At 45.3% G+C, this 18,965-nt stretch overlaps 1 protein-coding gene across 6 annotated transcripts in view; it reads right to left on the bottom strand.

Annotated features, from left to right (window-relative positions):
• The window catches only part of HNRNPLL (heterogeneous nuclear ribonucleoprotein L like), a 31,888-nt gene extending 23,667 nt beyond the window's left edge, over positions 1 to 8,221 (bottom strand). For 2 of the 6 annotated variants that reach the window (XM_052701684.1, XM_052701666.1), the window contains exons 1-2: positions 7,899 to 8,221; positions 303 to 421 (exon numbers count right to left, since the gene is read on the bottom strand). In XM_052701684.1, coding sequence (XP_052557644.1) covers positions 303 to 421; positions 7,899 to 8,090 — 311 coding nt within the window. In that variant the 5' untranslated portion in view covers positions 8,091 to 8,221. The remainder of the gene's footprint in view (positions 1 to 302; positions 422 to 7,898) is intronic. The other 4 variants (XM_052701693.1, XM_052701708.1, XM_052701675.1 and 1 more) reach the window with 3 other exon arrangements.
• Positions 8,222 to 18,965: the final 10,744 nt, after the last annotated feature.

Here is an 18,965-nt window from a genome sequence, read left to right as displayed (position 1 = left end):
TATAAAACCAGTGGAAAAAGGCTCATTCTGTTCTGAAGTTCAGTTTTGTTACAGTTCACACTTCAGGCTAAAACTAGCAGTCTGACAGTAGGTACTAGGGTACACAGAAAAGGTAACTGCTTAACCAGACTTCTTACATGTACAAAAGGAGAATCTTCACACAGCTAGAAAGTTGTTTGCTTTGCTAGTAACTAAATCCAAGACTTGAAGTGGCTATCACAATATATTTAAAGAGATCTGAGTGACTTTTAGATAATGCTTCCAACTTGTTGAGGGATGTGGCTTCAGAATGTTTGACGTACCATATGGTTCCAAACTTTTCCAGAGCTTCCACAAGATCTGCTTCCACAACTGATTCACACAGCCCTCGGACATGGACGACAGGAGAAACAGAGACTTTGTGATGACTTCCCCCTGCATCCTAACAACAACAAAACAACATTTAGTATTCAGTACAGAACAAGGAACATCAATATTGTTAGCTAAACTTATTGGGCAGACACTACACTGGGTCCAGAAGCAGCCATTTAAATGTACAAAGTACATTTTAAACAATTCCACTTTTCTTTCCAAACAGACTGCAGAGTTCAACTGCTGAAGCCTACTTCAAATAATTTGCAGACTTTGTTAACACGTACACACAGGCAAGATTTTTCTAGTATAAAATGAAGTGTATTCTAAAAAATTTACTTGATTAAAGGAGGTCTTCCACCCTACTTGTTCCAAACAGAAAATATTTCAACACGCACAACACCTAAAATATTTTTTACATGCTTCCTGTTTGCTTATGACATCTGAGACAAGTCTTGTTTCCTGAAGAAGTAAAGCAAAAAAGCAGCGACAAACAAGGGCCATCAGTAAACTCAATCAAGACTGGTTACTTTCCAAACATGTGCAGAGCTGTGTCCTCCAGTGCAAGCAAATGCCGGCTCAGTCCAATACTGGAAACAAACCAGCAATCCCTTGCAATTCCGAGTGCTCTTGATGTATATTTTTAAAAGATTCTATTTCAGTACAGGTGGTCACGCTCTTTCTTTTCACCCCAAGGCTGATTTTCATCAACTGGTTTCAGCCCTTGTACGCAGGCACACAGAATTGCCACAGTAAATGTTTCTCAGTGAGCTAGTAGAGCTGCAGTGAGTTCTGTGCAACTGAACCATTTAGACAGGCAGGGATCAGCTCCATCCTTCTGCGTGAAGCCTGAAGTAGGGCTGAAACGCACCTTGTTTATTTTAAGCCAAGAGAAAAAAAAAATTGATGAAATAGTATTAGTCAATAATGACAGAGATACACTAAGGAAGACTAGACATAATAAAGACGCATGAAACACACTGTACTTAGTAACATGCAGATTTAGTACAGGTAACAGCAATGTCAAGTTCTTGTTTACGAATTCACTACGTCTGTGTGTTTGTTTGATCTAACAAGTCTTGTTGAATTTTCACTTCTATGTAGTAAGAAGCACAGCACCTTCTGGAAGCCGAGGGAGATTCTCATCTGCAGTACAAAGGAGCTTTCAGCTCTGCTGAGAGCATGCTACACACATTCTTCCTTTCCCTATCTTTTTAAACTACAGAAGGAAAGGAAATAGCTTTTCCCAGGTAACTACAAATTGAGTCTCCTGTATCTAACTCCTGGGTTCCATACACAGCTCTCCTCATATTTTCTCCTTCCTTTGAGCATGTGAACCATAAAGCAGGCCATGGGATGTTGTCAGCGTTCAGAACAAGCTGCTGCACTATTTTTTAAATCTTCATTTATGTCCGAGTCATTTGCACCATGAAAGCATTTTCACTTGCAACATACTTCTTTGAATAAGAACTGTGGCAACTGTGAGTAAATGCAAGGAGTGGTCGTTATAATGTAATCCTGAATTAACCACCCCAGCTCCGGTAGCAGTGATCAAATTATTAAGAAAGGTTAAAACTCTGAACTGCAGGTACTCAGAGAATCGCTGAAGGAACAAAGCTCCACACACACTTTTATTCTGAACTTCTCTCTTCTTTACCCATGCATAAATTTCAAAGCTGAAAGAAGCACCTGAAGAGCCCTTCAGGAGAAAACAGTAATTACCATTTTTTTCTGCAAAGTCTAGTGCTCTAAGATGTTCAGACAGCAAGTAGCTTTACTTTATTTAGAAGTTATTAAATCAATTATTCATTGCCCCACATACTTGTTACTGTATTAAGATCCCTGTTAACGCTATGAATATGCATTCCTTCTTTTTTTTTCCTTCTCCTTTTAACATTCAAGAAATTGTACCTAAGAATATTTCACTGCATATCAGATGGTAAACATAGGCAATGGTTTTCTCACTGAAACAAAGGCTCACTAGAAAGAGCTACCTTAGTGAATGAGCACCCCCAGACAAGCCAAGTTCTTCAGAGTATGCATCCTAATGGTATGTTATGTCTCTGTCCTCTTTCCAGTTCAATTCCTGCTCCAGTTCACATTTCTTGTCAAGCATTTTCCTTTGTATTTGCATTGAAGCTTGCCTAATCATGATACAAAGCTTTCTAACAGTATTACAAACATTTACTTTTACGCTTGCATTTCTGAATCCATTATACATCAGTTACATGCACATACAGGAGTGTCCACGTTACTGCAACTGGAATGATTCTCAGAACCTTCAGCAAATGCAATCGCTGTTTCCTTTTATAGTTAAGATATTTAGCATTCTAAGCAAAATCTCCTTCACTCATAATGCTATATGGAAAGCATTATTTATTAGGATGAAGTACAGTAGGAGAATAAGCAAGAATAAGTCATAACACTGCCGCTATTGTAGAAACTTAACACAAAAGCTTGAGAAGGATGAAGCTTTATTAAAAATAAAAAAAAAAAAAGTAGTAAAATCTCAGTCACTTGCCATGAAGCTGAGGGCTTGTCTGCATAGCATTTCTGTGTGACTGCCTCATCACAGTGTTTAGACAAAAGCAGTGAAGGTACACAGGGCTAAAGCGGTGGGAGTCTGCTTTCCTCAGAATAGCCTCCGACCAGAAGCAGCAAACAGCGGTGCAGGAATGAAGCACAAGTCAGCCTGAAGCCAGGAAGTCACAAACTGACATTCACACAGCATATTGCTGAAAGACACCAACATGTGCTACTGGCATATGTTCGAGTGCAAAAAAGCATTCACGAGGGCAGACATGCATATGATCATCAAACAAGTTTTGTAGCTACCAAGTTGCAAATCTAGAACAATCCTGGATTTCCCCTAAAAGGAAAAAATAAAGTCAGTAGTCTAAATGAAAACGCAAATACATCCATCACTGTAAAGCACCTTCACAGCCAAAGTAAGAACTCATCCCACTGCTTGCCACCTTTCCTTTCCACAAACAAGAAACACAGCACTTTGACTAAGGTCTCACAGTCGCCCTATCCTGAGAAGTCTATATATGCTACAGCTGGCACAGAGAGTGGTTACAGAGCATGAACACAGATGAGCCAACACCAGTGCTCCCCTGCTTACTTCTTCCAATGGCACAGGAACCCCATGCCTAACCCCTGCATGATGCCCTCCAACAGAGCCAGGAAACACACCAGCTCATGTTACTGCTGTGCCTGCTAAATATATATTGCCCAGGGTGTCTTCTCAAAGCTCAGTAATGGTTTCTTAAAGAATCATTAGCTGGGCAGAAAAAGTAGTACTTAAATAGGTAATGGAAACAGACTTCTTCTAAGTGCTCAAGACCAGTAACAAGAACAGAAAAGGATTCCTGGAAAAAAAAAGACTATCAACATAACAGGTAACATTGAAACTGTGTTTCCAGAGAGAGAAGGAAGCCCTAGAATAACTGCATCATGCCTCATGTGCTTGGTTATTTCATATACACGTGACTGTAATGGAAGCTCTGAAGAACAACTGCAGCATTTTAATATATCTTTTCTTTACTGACCTACATATTCCTAGGCAACATTTCAAATATATCACTGGCGTCTTGCTAATAAATTTTGATTCTGTTATTCCAGAAAGGAAGAAAGTCAGGAAGGGTTCTAGCTGTATGAAGCCTCTTCTGTTCACTAATTCTAGATCAGAGAACTTTGCACTGTTTGCACAGACACCTGTTCTGCATCCTTTCTCCAGACACCTTTCCAGTCAATATATTCACCAGAGCTCATATTACCTCTTTTTGGACCATCTGCTTCTTTACTATTCCTCTGCTTCCATCTCTCTTTCTCTTTACTGCAGAAGGATGCTATTCTCCTTCACATTCTCTCCCCTAGATACCTATACACCTTGCTATTTCATTTCTCATCATTCAGAACATCACACGCACTTACAACTTCTTCCTCACTGCATCCTTCTCTCACATGCTCTGAAATAGTTGTTATATTTAAAACTGCAATTGGAAGAGCCCCAAAAGGTGGCTTATTCTGTACGTAAGTGCCTAAAACATTGTCAATGCCTAACTACGAACGCAGCTGCACAGCTACCATGGCGTAAAGGGAAAGTGAAGGTACACAACACATTCCCCAGTAATTTCAGCTCTGCCCATTGGAGGTGGCGTGATAGAGAAAAGGCTTTCTGAAGTATATGCAGCATTTCCTGCACGGTCTTCAACAACAACTCTATGATTCTTTATTTTCCCCTGTGCTCAGGGCAATCCAAATACATCTCTTAAAACCTAAAACAAAACAAATACGGAGCATTATGAGGAGACAATTATGAGGAACAAATACCTGAGGTGCTGGAAGAGGAACTAGCTTTAGTCGCCTTTGTGATGGAGAACAAAGGAAGAAGGACGATTTACACTCAGATTGCTCCATAATAGACTTCTAGGCTCTGAACTCATCTCCATCTAGCCACTGCTACTGCCTATGACATATATGAAGCAGTTTACTCCTGAGGTGCTTTGCTGCCCACTTACACTGCAAAGCAAGAACATTGCACACCCGAACTTATAGCAGAGCAGCTCAGATGCTGCATGTTCACACTCCTAGCTAACCTTGCAGGAACCTGGTTTTATGTTTGTGTATTTTGACACCACATCCCACTTCCCCAAACATAACAATCATCCTTACCTATTCTTCAATATTTCTATAAAGCATGTAAGATACAGCGAGGCAAATGAATGCTACCAGAAAAAAAAAAAAAAAAATTAAATACAACACTAACCAATGGAAGAAATTTACATGAGGGAGAGAGCTGAGAGGCCCTCCAACCACCCTCCAACACAGCTCTTAATTCCCACCCCGCTTTCTCCCTGTGTCCTGACTCTGCTATAACCCAGTTCTGACTCCTCTGCCCAGGTCTCCCCACCACACAGCACCAGATCTCACTCTCCCCCATAGAATGCTGCTGTAAGACCACCTCTATTCCTCTCCCTGTCAACTCTCCAGTCACAGCTCTCCATGCTCCTCAGCACTCAGATGAGACAATAGGAAGGAACACACCCCCCTGACTCTGTGCAGTATCATTACTGGTGGGGAACAGAGGCAAAGGAAAAACAAATATATAGATATATTCTTACCCATCTGTAACCTGCGTATCAGGAAAGACTTCAAGGCATCCATTTGCAGAAACACAGAACTTAGAGGCAGTAAGGGACTACGCAACTCACAAGGCAATCCCAGAGGAACGAAAACATCACAACTATAACAATAAACAGCCCAGCAGGGAGATCATGCCAAGGGGATAACTAAAAGGTCCCACTATGAAACAGGTTTTATCTCACAACCTGTATGTAACTGATGACAATTCACCATTATTTTAGGACACTGTAAGAGAGGAAAAGCATGAGGCTAACAGACTCCAACCACTCTCCCTTCTCCAGTTATCCATTTTCCCATTTCTCCCTCTTAATTCCCCATTCCGTATTGATCTTTGTCCTTCACTTTACATATTCTTTTTCTGCTTCTTTCTGAGCAATCCAGCATACCTGCACTTACTCCCTCAGCCTACTCGTATCTTGTACGTCTTCACCTTGAACCGAAACTAACTTTTATGTGCTAGGAACGTTTACCCAGGAACAAAATGAAGGTGGTATGTCTTAGGGGAAAAAAATAATCCATTTCCTGCACATTTTCTTTTTTTAAAACCAATTAAAGAAAAAAAAAAAACCTAACGTCCACGTGAACTAACTTTAACGAATGGATACTGGCATTTTGCTCTTACAAACTCCAGACAAAAGCACTCAGTTGTTCATTTTTCACATATTCTCTTAATGTTACAGTTTGCTCTTAAGAACCTAGTACCATCTCTACTACCCAGAAAACTGCTGCCTCCCCCTGCTCCTTCCTATTGTCTCATCTGAGCACTGAGGAACATGGAGAGCTGTGACTGGAGAGTTGACAGGGTGAGGAATAGAGGTGGTCTTACAGCAGCATTCTATGGGGGAGAGTGAGATCTGGAAGGACGACATTTACAGAGGCTGTACCCCAGTACTGCCTCCCCAGATAGCTCATCAGTACAGCTTTGCCAACAAACCATCACAGAGCATTAGGAGAGTCAAGAGTCTGTGACCACGCACCCTCTTGAGGCACACTGCAACTGATACGACAAGCTGCCTAAAATCCTTCTCTTCTAGACCTCCTACACACTTGTTTCAGTCTCTTTGCTGACGAAACACAGCCAAAATCCAAAATGTTAGGTTACAGACATACTTTATCCTCTTGTTACCTAGCAGGGCTGTATGCCTTGTGCATTAACTAGCATAAAAACGGAGACACTAAAGTTAAAAAAAAAAAAACAAAAAAAACACCAAAATGAAGGAAAGTTAAAAATAACAAACTGGCAACTTAGAAAGGTAAGAGGAGTATCTTGTCCCTGTTTGAAACACGGTGTGTGATGCCCAACTCTTCTATATGAGGAAATGTCAAGATAACTTATGCGAACATAAGGATTTAATTCAGATGCATCCTCTAAGAATGCATTACTAAGGCCATAGCTGATGCTTTGTGACAAGGTATAACACTTAAAACAGTTATCCCAAAAGGTGCAACTTTACTACAGTTCACCAGGAAACTTTTCTACTCATTCAGCAGGTGATTGCAGTCCAGAAAGAGGTTCAGCTGATGGAAAGATGGCAACAGCAAAGGCGCTAATTCATCTGTTACTAATTCATCCCGTTGTTAAGCAGCGTAGTTCAGCCAAATCATAACACAGAACTACTCTAAATGTCATGGAATCAAGCTCTCGTTGATCTTGCTTTTCAGGGAGGAAACAAAGTGCCATCGAGAACTGAATAAACGGTTCAAATCATCCAGACAATTCGGCGGAGTAAGAAATCAAAGGCTAGACGCAGAAGTGCCGTTAGCCCAGATCGATGGGTCTCGCTTACTGCTTTGATTGATACAAATACACAAAGAGCGCAGCAAAGCAAGCACACCGAACTAAGGCGTCCGTCAGCCCGGCTCACAGCGGGGGAAAGCGACGGGAGGAACGGGGGAACTTAAGGGAGCGGCAGGCACTCGCCATCAGCCTCACAGCCCGGCGCAGCCAGACAATAAGGTCAAACGGACGGACGAAAGGAACCCTCCGCCCGCTTTCTTCCCCCGCCGCACGTTTCTATAGTTACACTCAGCAACAGGGCGAGCGCAAAACTCGTCCCGGAGATAGCCGAAAAGGCACCGAGCAGGCGAGCTCCGCGCTTCACCACAACCCGCCTCGCAGCCCGGGCTCAGCAGCACGGCCCCCAGCCGGCGGCCCACCGCCTCGGAGCGGGGCAAAGCGGCGCACCCCCCGCCCCGGAAGCGCCTCCGTGCCCAGGGGAAAGGGCCGGCGGGCTACGGCCTCCGGCAGGCCGCGGGTGGGCACGAAGGGAAGCCGCCCAGAAGGCCGCCCCGCGCCCGGAGGCCCCGCTCTGCGGCCCGGAGCCTCGCCACGAGGAGGGGGCTCCGCCGCCCGCCCCCGCCCCGCTCCCCGCCGCCGTGCGGAGGGAAGGAGCCCTCACCCCGCCCGAAAAGCCGCCTCCGCGCTGCGGGGGAACCTTGTCCCGCCGGCTCTCGCTCTCCTCGGCGCCGCTGTACTCGATCTCGCCTTCCTCGGCGGCCGCGCTGGGCTTCAGCCGCTTGGCCTGGCTCTCGTAGGCGCCGTCCTCCTCCTCCTCTTCTTCATACCGATCCCCGGACGACGGAGACGACATCGCCGGGAGGAGGGTGGGAGCGGGCCGGCTCCTGGCGGAGGGCGCACACGCGACAGGGAGGAGGAACGGGTACGGAGCCCGGCGGCAGCGAGCGCCAAAGATGCTCTGCGCTCCGTCCCCCCGCACGCCCCCTCCCCGCCCCGGGAACGGGTCGTGCCTCCCCGCCGCTCAGCGGCTCCGCGATTGGCTCCGAGCCGGGGAGGGAGCGAGGACTCCTCGGCTATTGGCTATCGAGCGCGCCCATCGGCCGCCGTTCGCGCTGCGATTGGAGGGCGGGCGTGCCCGTCACCTCACGGCGAGGCTCGTCGGTGCCGCCCCCCGCGGCTCCTCTCCATCGCTCTTTGATGTCTGAGAGCCCGGGAATAAGGGAGGGCGGGGGGAGCGCGAGGCGCCGGGTGGCGCAATAGTCGCGGGGGCGCGCGCCGCGCTCACGGCCCCTCCGCGCGCTCTCCTCGCGCGGCCGCGTCTTCCCGCCCGCGCCCGCCTTTGTCTCCCTTGCGGGCGGTGAAGGAGCGGTTCCCCTTACTATCCCGCGTCTCCTACCGCGGCTTTTCTGGGGACGGCATCCCGCCAGTTGCAAGGTCACTGGGAGCGCTGGCTGCTCCCTGCTCAGCAAATGGTCTGCGCCCAGCACCAAGCCCCTGCCTGTAGAAAGAGAGAGAGCTCGCGTGCCTCTCCGTGCGGGCTGGCGTGGCCCCTCGTTCCTCAGGTGAGGAGTAACACCAAGCGTTCCCCTACGAGCTCACAACGCACGGATTGCTGCCCCGTGCCGGTCCGTGAGGTCTCCGTTCCTTGCACTACCCCTATAACAGGAGCGACGTATTGCCGCGCTGCCTGTGGCCTCGTGCAGTGACACAAAGCGGCCGCAGCTTCTGCTCGGGTTTATTTCTCGTGGAGGCGTTGCGAAGGTGTGTCTCACAGCCCACACCTGTCTACGGGTCTGTTTTGTTCACGGAGGGAGAAGGCTTTGGCAGCTGAAGTGGCTTACGGTGCTTTGTGGCTGTGGCAGATGATGCTGCTGGGGCTGCCAAGCCCAGGTGAACGCAGAGTGGAGCCCTGCAGGAAGCACATCAATGGAGAAAGGGCGTGGGGCTGAAATGGTTGTTTTCTAGCTTGTAAGCTAGAAAAGAAAGAAAATGGTTTGCTATTTAAACATTCTGCTACCCTGGAAGTTAGTGGTAAAGGCACTCCAAGAAGCGAGAGGCCCAGGTTTGGTTTCTCTTTCTGCCCGACCTGACTCAAATCTGCATCCCTCAGGCATCATAGAATCACAGAATGGTTTGTGTTGGAAGGGACCTTTAAGACCACCTCGTTCCAACCCCCTGCTATAGGCAGGGACGCCTCCCTCTGACCAGGCTGCTCACAGCCCCATCCAGCCTGGCCTTGAATGCCTGCAGGAGGGGCATCCGCAGCCTCTGGGCATCCAGTGCCGGTGTCTCACCACTCTCTCAATAAAGAATGTCTTCCTTACATCTAGTCTAAATCTACTCTCTTCCAGTTTAAAGCCATTTCCCCTCGTCCTGTCATTTAAGTCATCTACAAACACACATTTGATTTAACTTTGCCTGCAATGTGTCCCACCTTCTCGGTTTTTTTTCTCTTTGTTTCTTAACTTGTGCTTTTATTTCAGTATTTGTTGTACCTAGTTTTAATTTCTAGTAAAATATTCATTACGACTTCAAGGGTATACAGCCCAAAGGGTTGAAGATGTATAGACATCTTTTCAGACTTCAAGCAGACAATGAGGAACATCGTGTCTGTGATGACATTAAACTTACTTTTCTTGGCACTTGTTTTATTTCTAATTACTCAACATATGTTACCCTACTGATGTTTCTACTTTGGACCCAAGAGTTTACTTGCCATATGAAGCAAATTAATTTTGTGTGCTTAAATCTGTGGATTTAAGCAGACGTTTGCACCACACCATTGCAAAAAATAACAGCCCAAGAAATCACAGAACATACAGAGTTATGGTCAGAAAATGGCATTGAAAGGCTGTGATAATTTCTGTACTAATTAAATTTGCTTTTCCCCGGTGTATTCATAATTATTTGTCTGAAAATGAAGAAGTGGTTTACTGTTGGACAAAATCTATATTTACTGAGTGTTCAGAGAGAAGTTCCAGCATGTTTCCATGCAGTACATAGATTCTGCTTCACTGACTTAATGTCATGTTTAATTATTCCATGATGGAGATGTTATATTAAGATATTTTTCATGTTTCAGTTGCAACACTGAAGCATCTGCACTAAACTACTGTGAGCAGACTTGGTTCAGTCGTTCCCTCCATGCTGCAAGTATACAAAAGACAGGAGGAAATATGGAAATGCATCCCCGTTATGTAAGTTTGTAAGTATCTGACTCAGCAGTCTGATTTTGCTGTTATTTTTCTATCAGATCTCCTTTTGTACAAAAGAGAGATAGAGGAAAGCTGCCAATACTGTCCGAAATGGTTTTGTTTTGTTTCATACAATTTTTATTACGCAGAGCTGATAAACAGAAGTCATGGTTTCAGTCCACTACCCTCAACTAAGAAAAGCAATTAGTGTTATTTACTTATACCACATAACCAAGTGCAACCACGTAATTATATAAAGGCCAAAGCAATGACATGAAGAAAAATCCTCAAGCCCTGTAGGAATGTAAAGCACCTAATTATGAACATAGTTTGGAAGCACATGTTTTTACCAGTACAATTTTCTCTCCTCTCCTCTTCTCTGCTGCTTATATTTCTTACATCCTGTGCTGTAATTTGCATTGCATTAAGCTATTAGCTCATCATAGTGAGCAACGTTTCTTACTGTACTAATATATTACACATCCATTACTAAGATTACTGTATTTAGGTGCCATGGAAATGCAAGTAACAGCCAGAAGAAAAATGGGAAAAGGTTTTTGTTTGCTTGATCGTAAGTGAAAAACAGTTAACATTCATTGATTCAATAATGTCATTTGTAGGGGAATGTTAACAAACTGGTGATTCCTGAAAATGGTCTGGATATGGCTTTCAAACGTAAGCTGAAGTGAGTGCTTAAGCCATCACACAATACAGGGCTGAGGATTTAGGGGTGACATGACACTCAGACATGATCTATGCTTTTTGATTGAGTCAAGAAGAGGTGACAGAAAAATGGGTCAGACCACAGGTAAGCCAGTATCCTGTCCTGAAGAGCTGCCAGCAGCGGGTGTGCATGGCAAAATGGAAAAAAAAATGGATGTATGGAGTCAGTGCTCTCAGGTACACTTTGTAATTTTCAGCAGTTACAAGTTTAAGGAACTTATGAGTCAGAAGCCACTTCCATATGTTTCTGTTTAATAAATAGCCTTGAGCATGTTTTTTTTTTTTCTACTTCTTTTGGTCCCATTTATATTTTTGCCTCCATTAAGTGTCTCCTCCAGGGATTATATCTCTGATTTACGAGAGATGCTGGTGACTATCATCCACAGAAGCACCCAGTGGTGCTGAGGGAGACTCTGCTGCTGAAGGATCCATTCTGCAGTTTTTCTCAGACAAAATTCAGCTGCTCTGATGAAGTAAAGCCTGAAGGATGATAGGGTCTTGACTTGCAGGGGTGGATGGCAGCTCCTGGAAAGATCTGCACTGCTAGACTTGCTTTCAAGGCTTAAAGTCTCGTTTCCAATGACGCTCTTTAGTGTAGCTTTCACATATTGATCATTTCAACTCATACCCTTTGCCAACAGCCTCAGAGCCCACTGAAGGTTGGTAGACTCACTCAATTATGTGTTCAAGATAAGCATGTAGCACGCAGGTTGAGTGTGAATTCTGGCACATAGCAGTGCAGAGGACAGTTACATCAGTGTTCATTATCTGCAGCTGTGTCATGGATGTGCAGGGGTTTTGTTCCCTTTCTTGGTTTTATTCTCGACAGTGCAAGAAATTGGTGCTCTGCCTACTCCCCACACTGGAAGTTACCACTGCCTCAGCTGCAGAGGGATGGGGAAAACACCGCAGTGCCGGGACAAACAACCAGAACGTTTATCTTTGTTTTTATTTTTGCGTCATTTTATCTAGATTTATCCATGCTATCTCTAGGCTGTAGGGCATCTGCAATCCTCTCTCTTTTCAATGCACTGGCAGGTTATAGATGACTAATTTGGGGCATTCATTGCAAGAATTTTGAGCAAAAACCTGAAGCACTAATCATGCAGTACACTGGTTACCATCAAGAGAAACTGCTGCTCAGCGTGTTTGTTGCTGGCTTGAATACCAACATGGATGTGCACTTGGGTCAATAAGCAGCTGTGGTACAGGTCAGATCCAGCAGCCAGTAATGACTTGCCTTGCATAGCAGAGTTTACAAGCCTTTTAATGTTACCAGCATTTTCAAAACAATCACAAATATTATATTTATTGTTTCTTAAAGTATCAGATTGGAGTCTGATGGTTAAAGAAGTTTACACATGTTTTGGAAAAACAAAATTCTTTTGTAACTTAAAAATGTAATTGCAATTAAAAATGTAAAACTGAAATGCTCCAGTACAAAGATCTACTACAAGTAGATCTCCTGTTGCCTTTTTAATGGCCTGATGTAAAATTTTCACGTTTCACTTTGTTGCTGTGGCTTTTCTATATATATACATGCACACAGATACACTATTTAGAAGTGCAGCTGCTGCTTGCTTTCTCCCCAGTCTGGTGCAGCCACTTAAACCAGTTACTCATGGTACATCATTCACTGTTTTCTCCATGTTTTCTGATACCTGTGCTAACAATCTCAGAACTGATATTCAGATCTGAGTACAAAATAAAATTGCATTATCTGTGGTGTCAAGCCTCAGCCATTTCAAACAGTCCCTTGAAAAACAGTAAGAGCTACCTTACTGGTTGGCCACCTGGCCAAAAGCTGTCTTCCTCCCTCCACAGGAGGTCCCAGCACCTGTTCACCTTTCATGGCAGCAACACACTTCCCAGTGGTAGTGAAAAATACTGAGAAGAACACAAGTCAGTCTTGCACCAGTGGAAGAGTTAAGGAGAGCACTGCAGGGATTGCTGGGGCTCTTGTGCAAGTAGGAGGAGGGCAAAGATAGAGCTCTTGCTTGTAGCCTGTCCAATGCACCAAGGTGGGCTGAGAGACCTTGATGAAAACAAGCCTTTATCACAACAAGATAAGCATGGAGGGGGGCAAAATAAGTTTGCGTTTGTATCTTGTTATTTCATATTACTTACGTTTTTGACTTTACACACTTTTTATTTTGTTGTCTTGGCATGTATGCTAGCGCAGCAACACCAAAGATGAAAGTTCTGGGGTCACAGCTCTTGCCTGTTTATGTTTGTCTGATTTCCACCGTTACTGTTTCCCTGGTTGCCAGCATTCTGTCTTGGATGAACAGTGAAACAATTCTGCCTCTTCAGTACTTCCTCTCACTACTTAAGATCACCTTTCTCTGCATAAATATGAGATACTGAATGTTCTCCAAGACACTGTAATGGAACTTTCACATCCTCATCTGGGAAGGGTTTTCTACTTTTGCTTCTTCTGGACAGTTTCAGGAAATAACTGCAGTTCTGAAATCTTTTCCTCTTGCTGTTGAGTTGCCCATCTGTCAGCATACCCAGAAGAGATTGGCAACTCCAACACCAATAGAAGTATGCTGTCTGTGCCTCAAAGCATCCACCCCACGGACTCTCTTTGCAATGGGGCTCTCCAGGTCTCTGGATTAGCTAAGCAGGGCAGCAGAGGTGTGGCTGCCTTACTGATCTAGGAAATCTCCTTGCAGAGCTTCTTGCCCAAAATACTCTCAGAGCAGCTTCTCCTGCAGACTGAACAAGCAGCTCACCCATCGAGTGGACACAATTCCTGTCTTCAGCAAAGCCTGGCTCTAAATGGCTATCTGTGGGCAGCTAAATGGCCAGCTGCGGGCAATCCAGGCACCAGAAGTGTCATTCTCCTCCTAAAACGGCTACTCTGTTTCAAAGACAGAGAGTCTGGAAATATTCTTTGCTCCTGAGTGTTGCAGTCTCCAATGCAGAAGACGTCACAACACTAGATTTATCTTAGGCAACAGTTCCCAAAAACGAGCAGTGTTCAATTTGTGAAATGGGTTGTTTCCCAGAATCATTGTTCAGTAAGCTCCTGTGAAGATCTACCAGAAAGGATACACATTTCTAAAACAGACATTTAATGATGTTATGTGGTTTGTGTCTTGCCCTTTGATGATGAAAACTTAACTGGAACATTAGGCTCCAGTTATTGATTAACCTTAAAATGTTGCCCCCACTGCAAAGAATTTTCTTCTGACTAAATCCCAACAAAATGTTTTGAACCATTTTACCTTGCTAGCGGCAATAGCCATGCTTGAATCTGTTGTAACTTCCCTATAGTGTGATTGTATTGATCTTCCCAGACTCCCAAAGCAACACAGCCGTGCACGGATTTTGTCTCAACAGAAGCAGTTGACTTTGCAAGTATTGCTTCTGTTGTTTCGATTTCGCAAGGAAGGGAAAATGCCAGTGAAATGGCTGCTGCTGCTGGCAGCTGAAGATGACAGTTTTGTGGTGGAGGTGGAGAAATCAGGCTCATGAAGTCATAGTGGGTAGATATACAAAGTCAGCTTTCCCCTGATACAACTCCAGCAAAACTGAGCAGGCACAGAACTTAGGTGCATGCTACATCTAAATTTGGAAGGAGGTAAATCCACATGTCTACATGTGTGAAACAAGTTCTTATCACTAGCTGCCTCTAAGCCAAGTACAGCTGCCTCACATCCGAAGGCCCGGTTTTGTCCTGTGGTTTCCCCAAACACCCTCCTCCCTGCACCTATGTATGTTGCTGCTGCTCAGACAGGAACTGATTGAGCTTGCTGCCTTCAGCAGAGTCTGCAGTTCTTTTATCTCCATTTGGCATCTCCCTGCCAGTTGCCAATGCAGTCATGCACACATCTGAGAGCGAATTTTCTAGGACAGCACAGGGTTTGTGCTGTGATACAAAATACTTTCCCTGTTTGTTTTCTCTCTCCTTTCATCCTATGCCCTCCTGCCTCCTTCTCTTACTGTTTTGCTGCTCCCCATCTGCAAAAGCAAACTAGTGCTGGCTGCAGCTGATGGGACCCTACGTAGGCTGTGTGCCACGAGTCACAAACCTGACCACCATGCCCCTGCTTCTTGACACAGGTGCATCCAAGTGTTTCTCATGCCTCTTTCTCCTGCCCCTCCTCTGTCTCCTGGGCAGATAGCAAGAGCTGCTGTGCAAATCAGGCCTGGAGCCCAGAACTATCTATAGACCCACTAACTTCTGCAGAGCTGTGGGTCCATGGAGCATCTACTTCCCCCCAGTACTTTCACCAGTGAAAAAATGAGGAATGAAGCCAAGCTGACCTGCTTGTCGCCTTCCTGCTTGAGTCGCTTAGGTACTTCTAAAGACCTGTAAGCCCCCACAAGTTGCTATGCAGTGTCTCCTGCACTAAAAGTTGTCTCAGTGTGAGCAGTCCCATAGCCTCAACTTTCAGAAGCAGAAATGGAAACGGAACCCAAATCTTCTTCACCCCCATCAGAAACCTCAGCCGCAAGGCCATCCTGCCATTTCATAGGCAGCTTTTATTTCTGAACCTTTAGAGCTGTGACACATCCTCTGCAAAGCTTAAATTCAAAAGTGGCTGCATGAGCACAGAGAAAGGAAAATCTGTCTCAGAGTATGCAAGAATGCTCCCCAGCCCCCAGTGCTACATGGAAGTGTCTCTGGTTCCAGGCAGCCCACACAACAGCAAGTTGCAAGAGCTGCAAGCTATTATTTTAGCTCCCAAGGAAAGTAATTTCTATAGCAACCGGCACATCCGAATGGCTCTTCAGCTACTGCTGAGGCACAAACAGCTCGTGCACAAAGGCACATCTGAAACGTGCTGTGTGAGGAGTGCTCTTGGGTGGCTGTGTTTTTTTGAAGAGCTTTCTGAAACACGTGTAGCTGGCTGCTGATGAACGACCGCCAGAGCAACAGCAAGCCACAATCCTAAAATAACCTAATCAATGGCTCGGTGTGTTTGCCCCAGAAGAGATGAAGCACAAAGCAGTGCAGGCTCCATTTTAAGGCTGTGTGTGGTGAAGCACCCAGCAGAGCTGAAGATGCACTTGACAAATAGGCAATAAGATGGAGGAGGGGATGTCTCCCCTTTTGTTCTGCCCACAGATGCAACCTCCCTGCAGCTCCAGTGTTGGCTCAGCTCCACCAGCTTACACAAAGTTTGTCAAAGAAAAGGGATTTAATTACAGGCTTGTAATGCTGGGAGGTGTAACAAGTGATGTTTGCATTCTCTGCTGTGTCTATGCAGCCATCAGCCCCAGCAGAGCTCGTCTCCGTCTGCAGCGTTCACTGCTGTTGTTACCAGCAAAAAAGGAATGTCAGCAATAACCTGAGCTGTCCATGAGGATTTTTTCATTGCCGAGTCCCAAAGTCTTGCTCTGGATCCCACATAAGCTGAAAGCCACAGCTAAACTAAAGTCAGAAATATGGAAGGAAGTGTAGTAATGCAGCCTGTTACAGAAGCATCTCAGGAGTGACCAAAACAGGATCTTGGGCAGCAGGTACTGCATGGCACTAGATAAGAAACAGCCTCCATGTCCAAAGAGCTTCCAGTGGCCATCAAGGGAAACATGCAATAGGATAAATAACTGTGTCCCAGGGATGATTTTTTGCTGTGCGGAGAGTCAGACCTGGCAAGTGCATGGCAGTGCCAGCTGAGTGTGTGTACTGTCAGTAATGGGGTTATTGGTCTTCATGTGGTCATCTTGGCTTGGCTGTGTTCCCTGTTTCAGCTCCCCTAGAACCACACCGCCACAGCTTCTCCTCATTACAAATAGGTGTCTGCAAAATGAGAGCTCTATGAGATCTCCTCCTCTGCTGTTGCTTGCAAAAGTCATATGGAGAATGTTTTTTTTTATTGTTTCAGATTTGTGGTACAAAACTGATGCTAAAGTTTGCGTCAAAAGTGCTAAATCTTTTCTTGAGCTTCATTTTGACAGTGTTTGTAAGAAGGGAGCTTGTAATTTGGGTATGGAAATGCCTTTTTCTTCTCGTTAACTGTCACATATTAAGCAAAGTCACTTTATTTTGGATTAAAAACAAATAAACAAACAAAAGCCAAAACATCTTAAAAAAGCACAAAACTAAAGGAATCCTAAGGGAACGGCACAATCATGTGTAAAGTGATGCTTCATTTCTGCCTTGGAACATTGCAGCTTCCCTGCAGGCACCTGGAATTTCCAACCTGCTGATCTCAGGGAAATATCTGTAATTTTTCTCATAACAAATCCATTTCCTGAGAATGCATGGTGCAGTAAATGGCTCCCTTACACACACACACACACACAAAAAAAAAAAAACCACCCTTTTTTAAGGTATGCATTTTTGCTAGGGTTTTGGTTGGGGAAATAAGGGACCATTTACTCCAAATCTGAATTTCCAGTTCTCCTTTGCAACTGAAGCCTCTTGCCCGGATTAGAGAAGCTGGACCATGCACACAGCCTGCCTTCATGTCATGCCTATGTCAGCCTGCAGGGCCGCTTACAGTGATGGAGCTGATAAATCATGGAATAGCAGAATCATCTGGGTTGGAAAAGATTTCAAGATCACTAAAGCCAAATCACCAACCTGATCCAGCAAGTCCCATCACCAAACCACTTCCCTCAGCAGCACATCTCTTGACTATTTCTATAGATGGGGACTCCACCATCAAATCCTTGGTGCCCAGCGTTTGGGCATTTGTTGGCTTGCAAAAGGCTGGTGTGATAACTGTGATGAAAGTGAGGAGAAAGAGGAGAAAACAGACAATGCACTGCCCCACCTGTTTGCAAGAGCCTCGAGGCAGAGGAATAGCTGTTGTGGTCACTACTGTAAGAGAGAGGTGAACCCAAAGCCTAGGAGATGTGGAACAGCTTTTTGTGAATGCTCATCAGCTGTGGAAATGCCTGGCTGCCACTGTCAGATATGTCCAGGCCTGGTGCCACATTTTTCTTACTAGAAGCAAAAGGGGAAAAATGAAAAGATCTTATATTTGACCCTCAATATAGGCAAAACTCTGTGCAGCCATGAAACATACTTCTTCTATAAAATAAGAGCGACTGAGAAGATCTACTGCAGCTGCCTACATCGCCATCTGCCAGAGGCAAGAAGGATACAGGCATGGGACATCCGTGAGCAATCCTGCAGGCATCAAAGCCAGGCTCTTGGAACTGCCTTGCTCAAACACTGAAGACTGCTCACCCTGTTGCTCTTTCATGTAATATGTGTCTTTGTGCAGGCTGATGTCTCTTCTGATTTACCCACCAGCTTGAAAATCTGGTGCAGGGCTCACGAGCAGATTTGTTCGTGGTATCACCCTTGCACCTGCACGGTCTTAGATGTCGGGGCCATAAGGGTGCGGAAGGAAGCACCTGAATACAGCAGCCTGTGTTTTACTGCAGGCAGAAAGGCAGCACTGACAAAGTGCAGGTTGCACAACCGCCCCGTGGAGGCTTTGTTTTGTGGGCAGTTTGGAAGCTGTGTGCAGTGTTGCCTGGAGGGAAGCCTTTGCTGGAGATAAATATTTAGAGACTGGATTCCCTCCTCCCCTCTCCCCCCTTCCCCCCCCCCAAATAATCTGAAAACAGGTGCTCAGAAGAATGCATGCACAGATTACTTTCATATTCCTGGGGTTCTCCTGCACACTGAGGTTGCTTCCCCATGGCAACTGGAAGCAGCTGTTTCAAAATGTAGTGTGTAATGGAGCCCGGGCCAGGGGCACGCACCTCCAAAAACTCATTTTTCCCTCAGCACGCTCCTAAGCCTGCCAGGCAGCGACTGCACGGTGTAACTCCTCCCAGCTCTGCCACGCCGGAGGCAATCATGTGATTTTTAGAACTCTGCTCTCCATAACCCTCGT

The sequence above is a fragment of the Tympanuchus pallidicinctus genome, unplaced genomic scaffold (assembly GCF_026119805.1).
Source record: "Tympanuchus pallidicinctus isolate F22 unplaced genomic scaffold, pur_lepc_1.0 scaffold1, whole genome shotgun sequence".
In the NCBI taxonomy this organism is placed as follows: Eukaryota; Metazoa; Chordata; class Aves; order Galliformes; family Phasianidae; genus Tympanuchus; species Tympanuchus pallidicinctus.
Note: the sequence above shows the minus strand (reverse complement) of the source record. Positions and strands in the feature narration are given on the sequence as shown.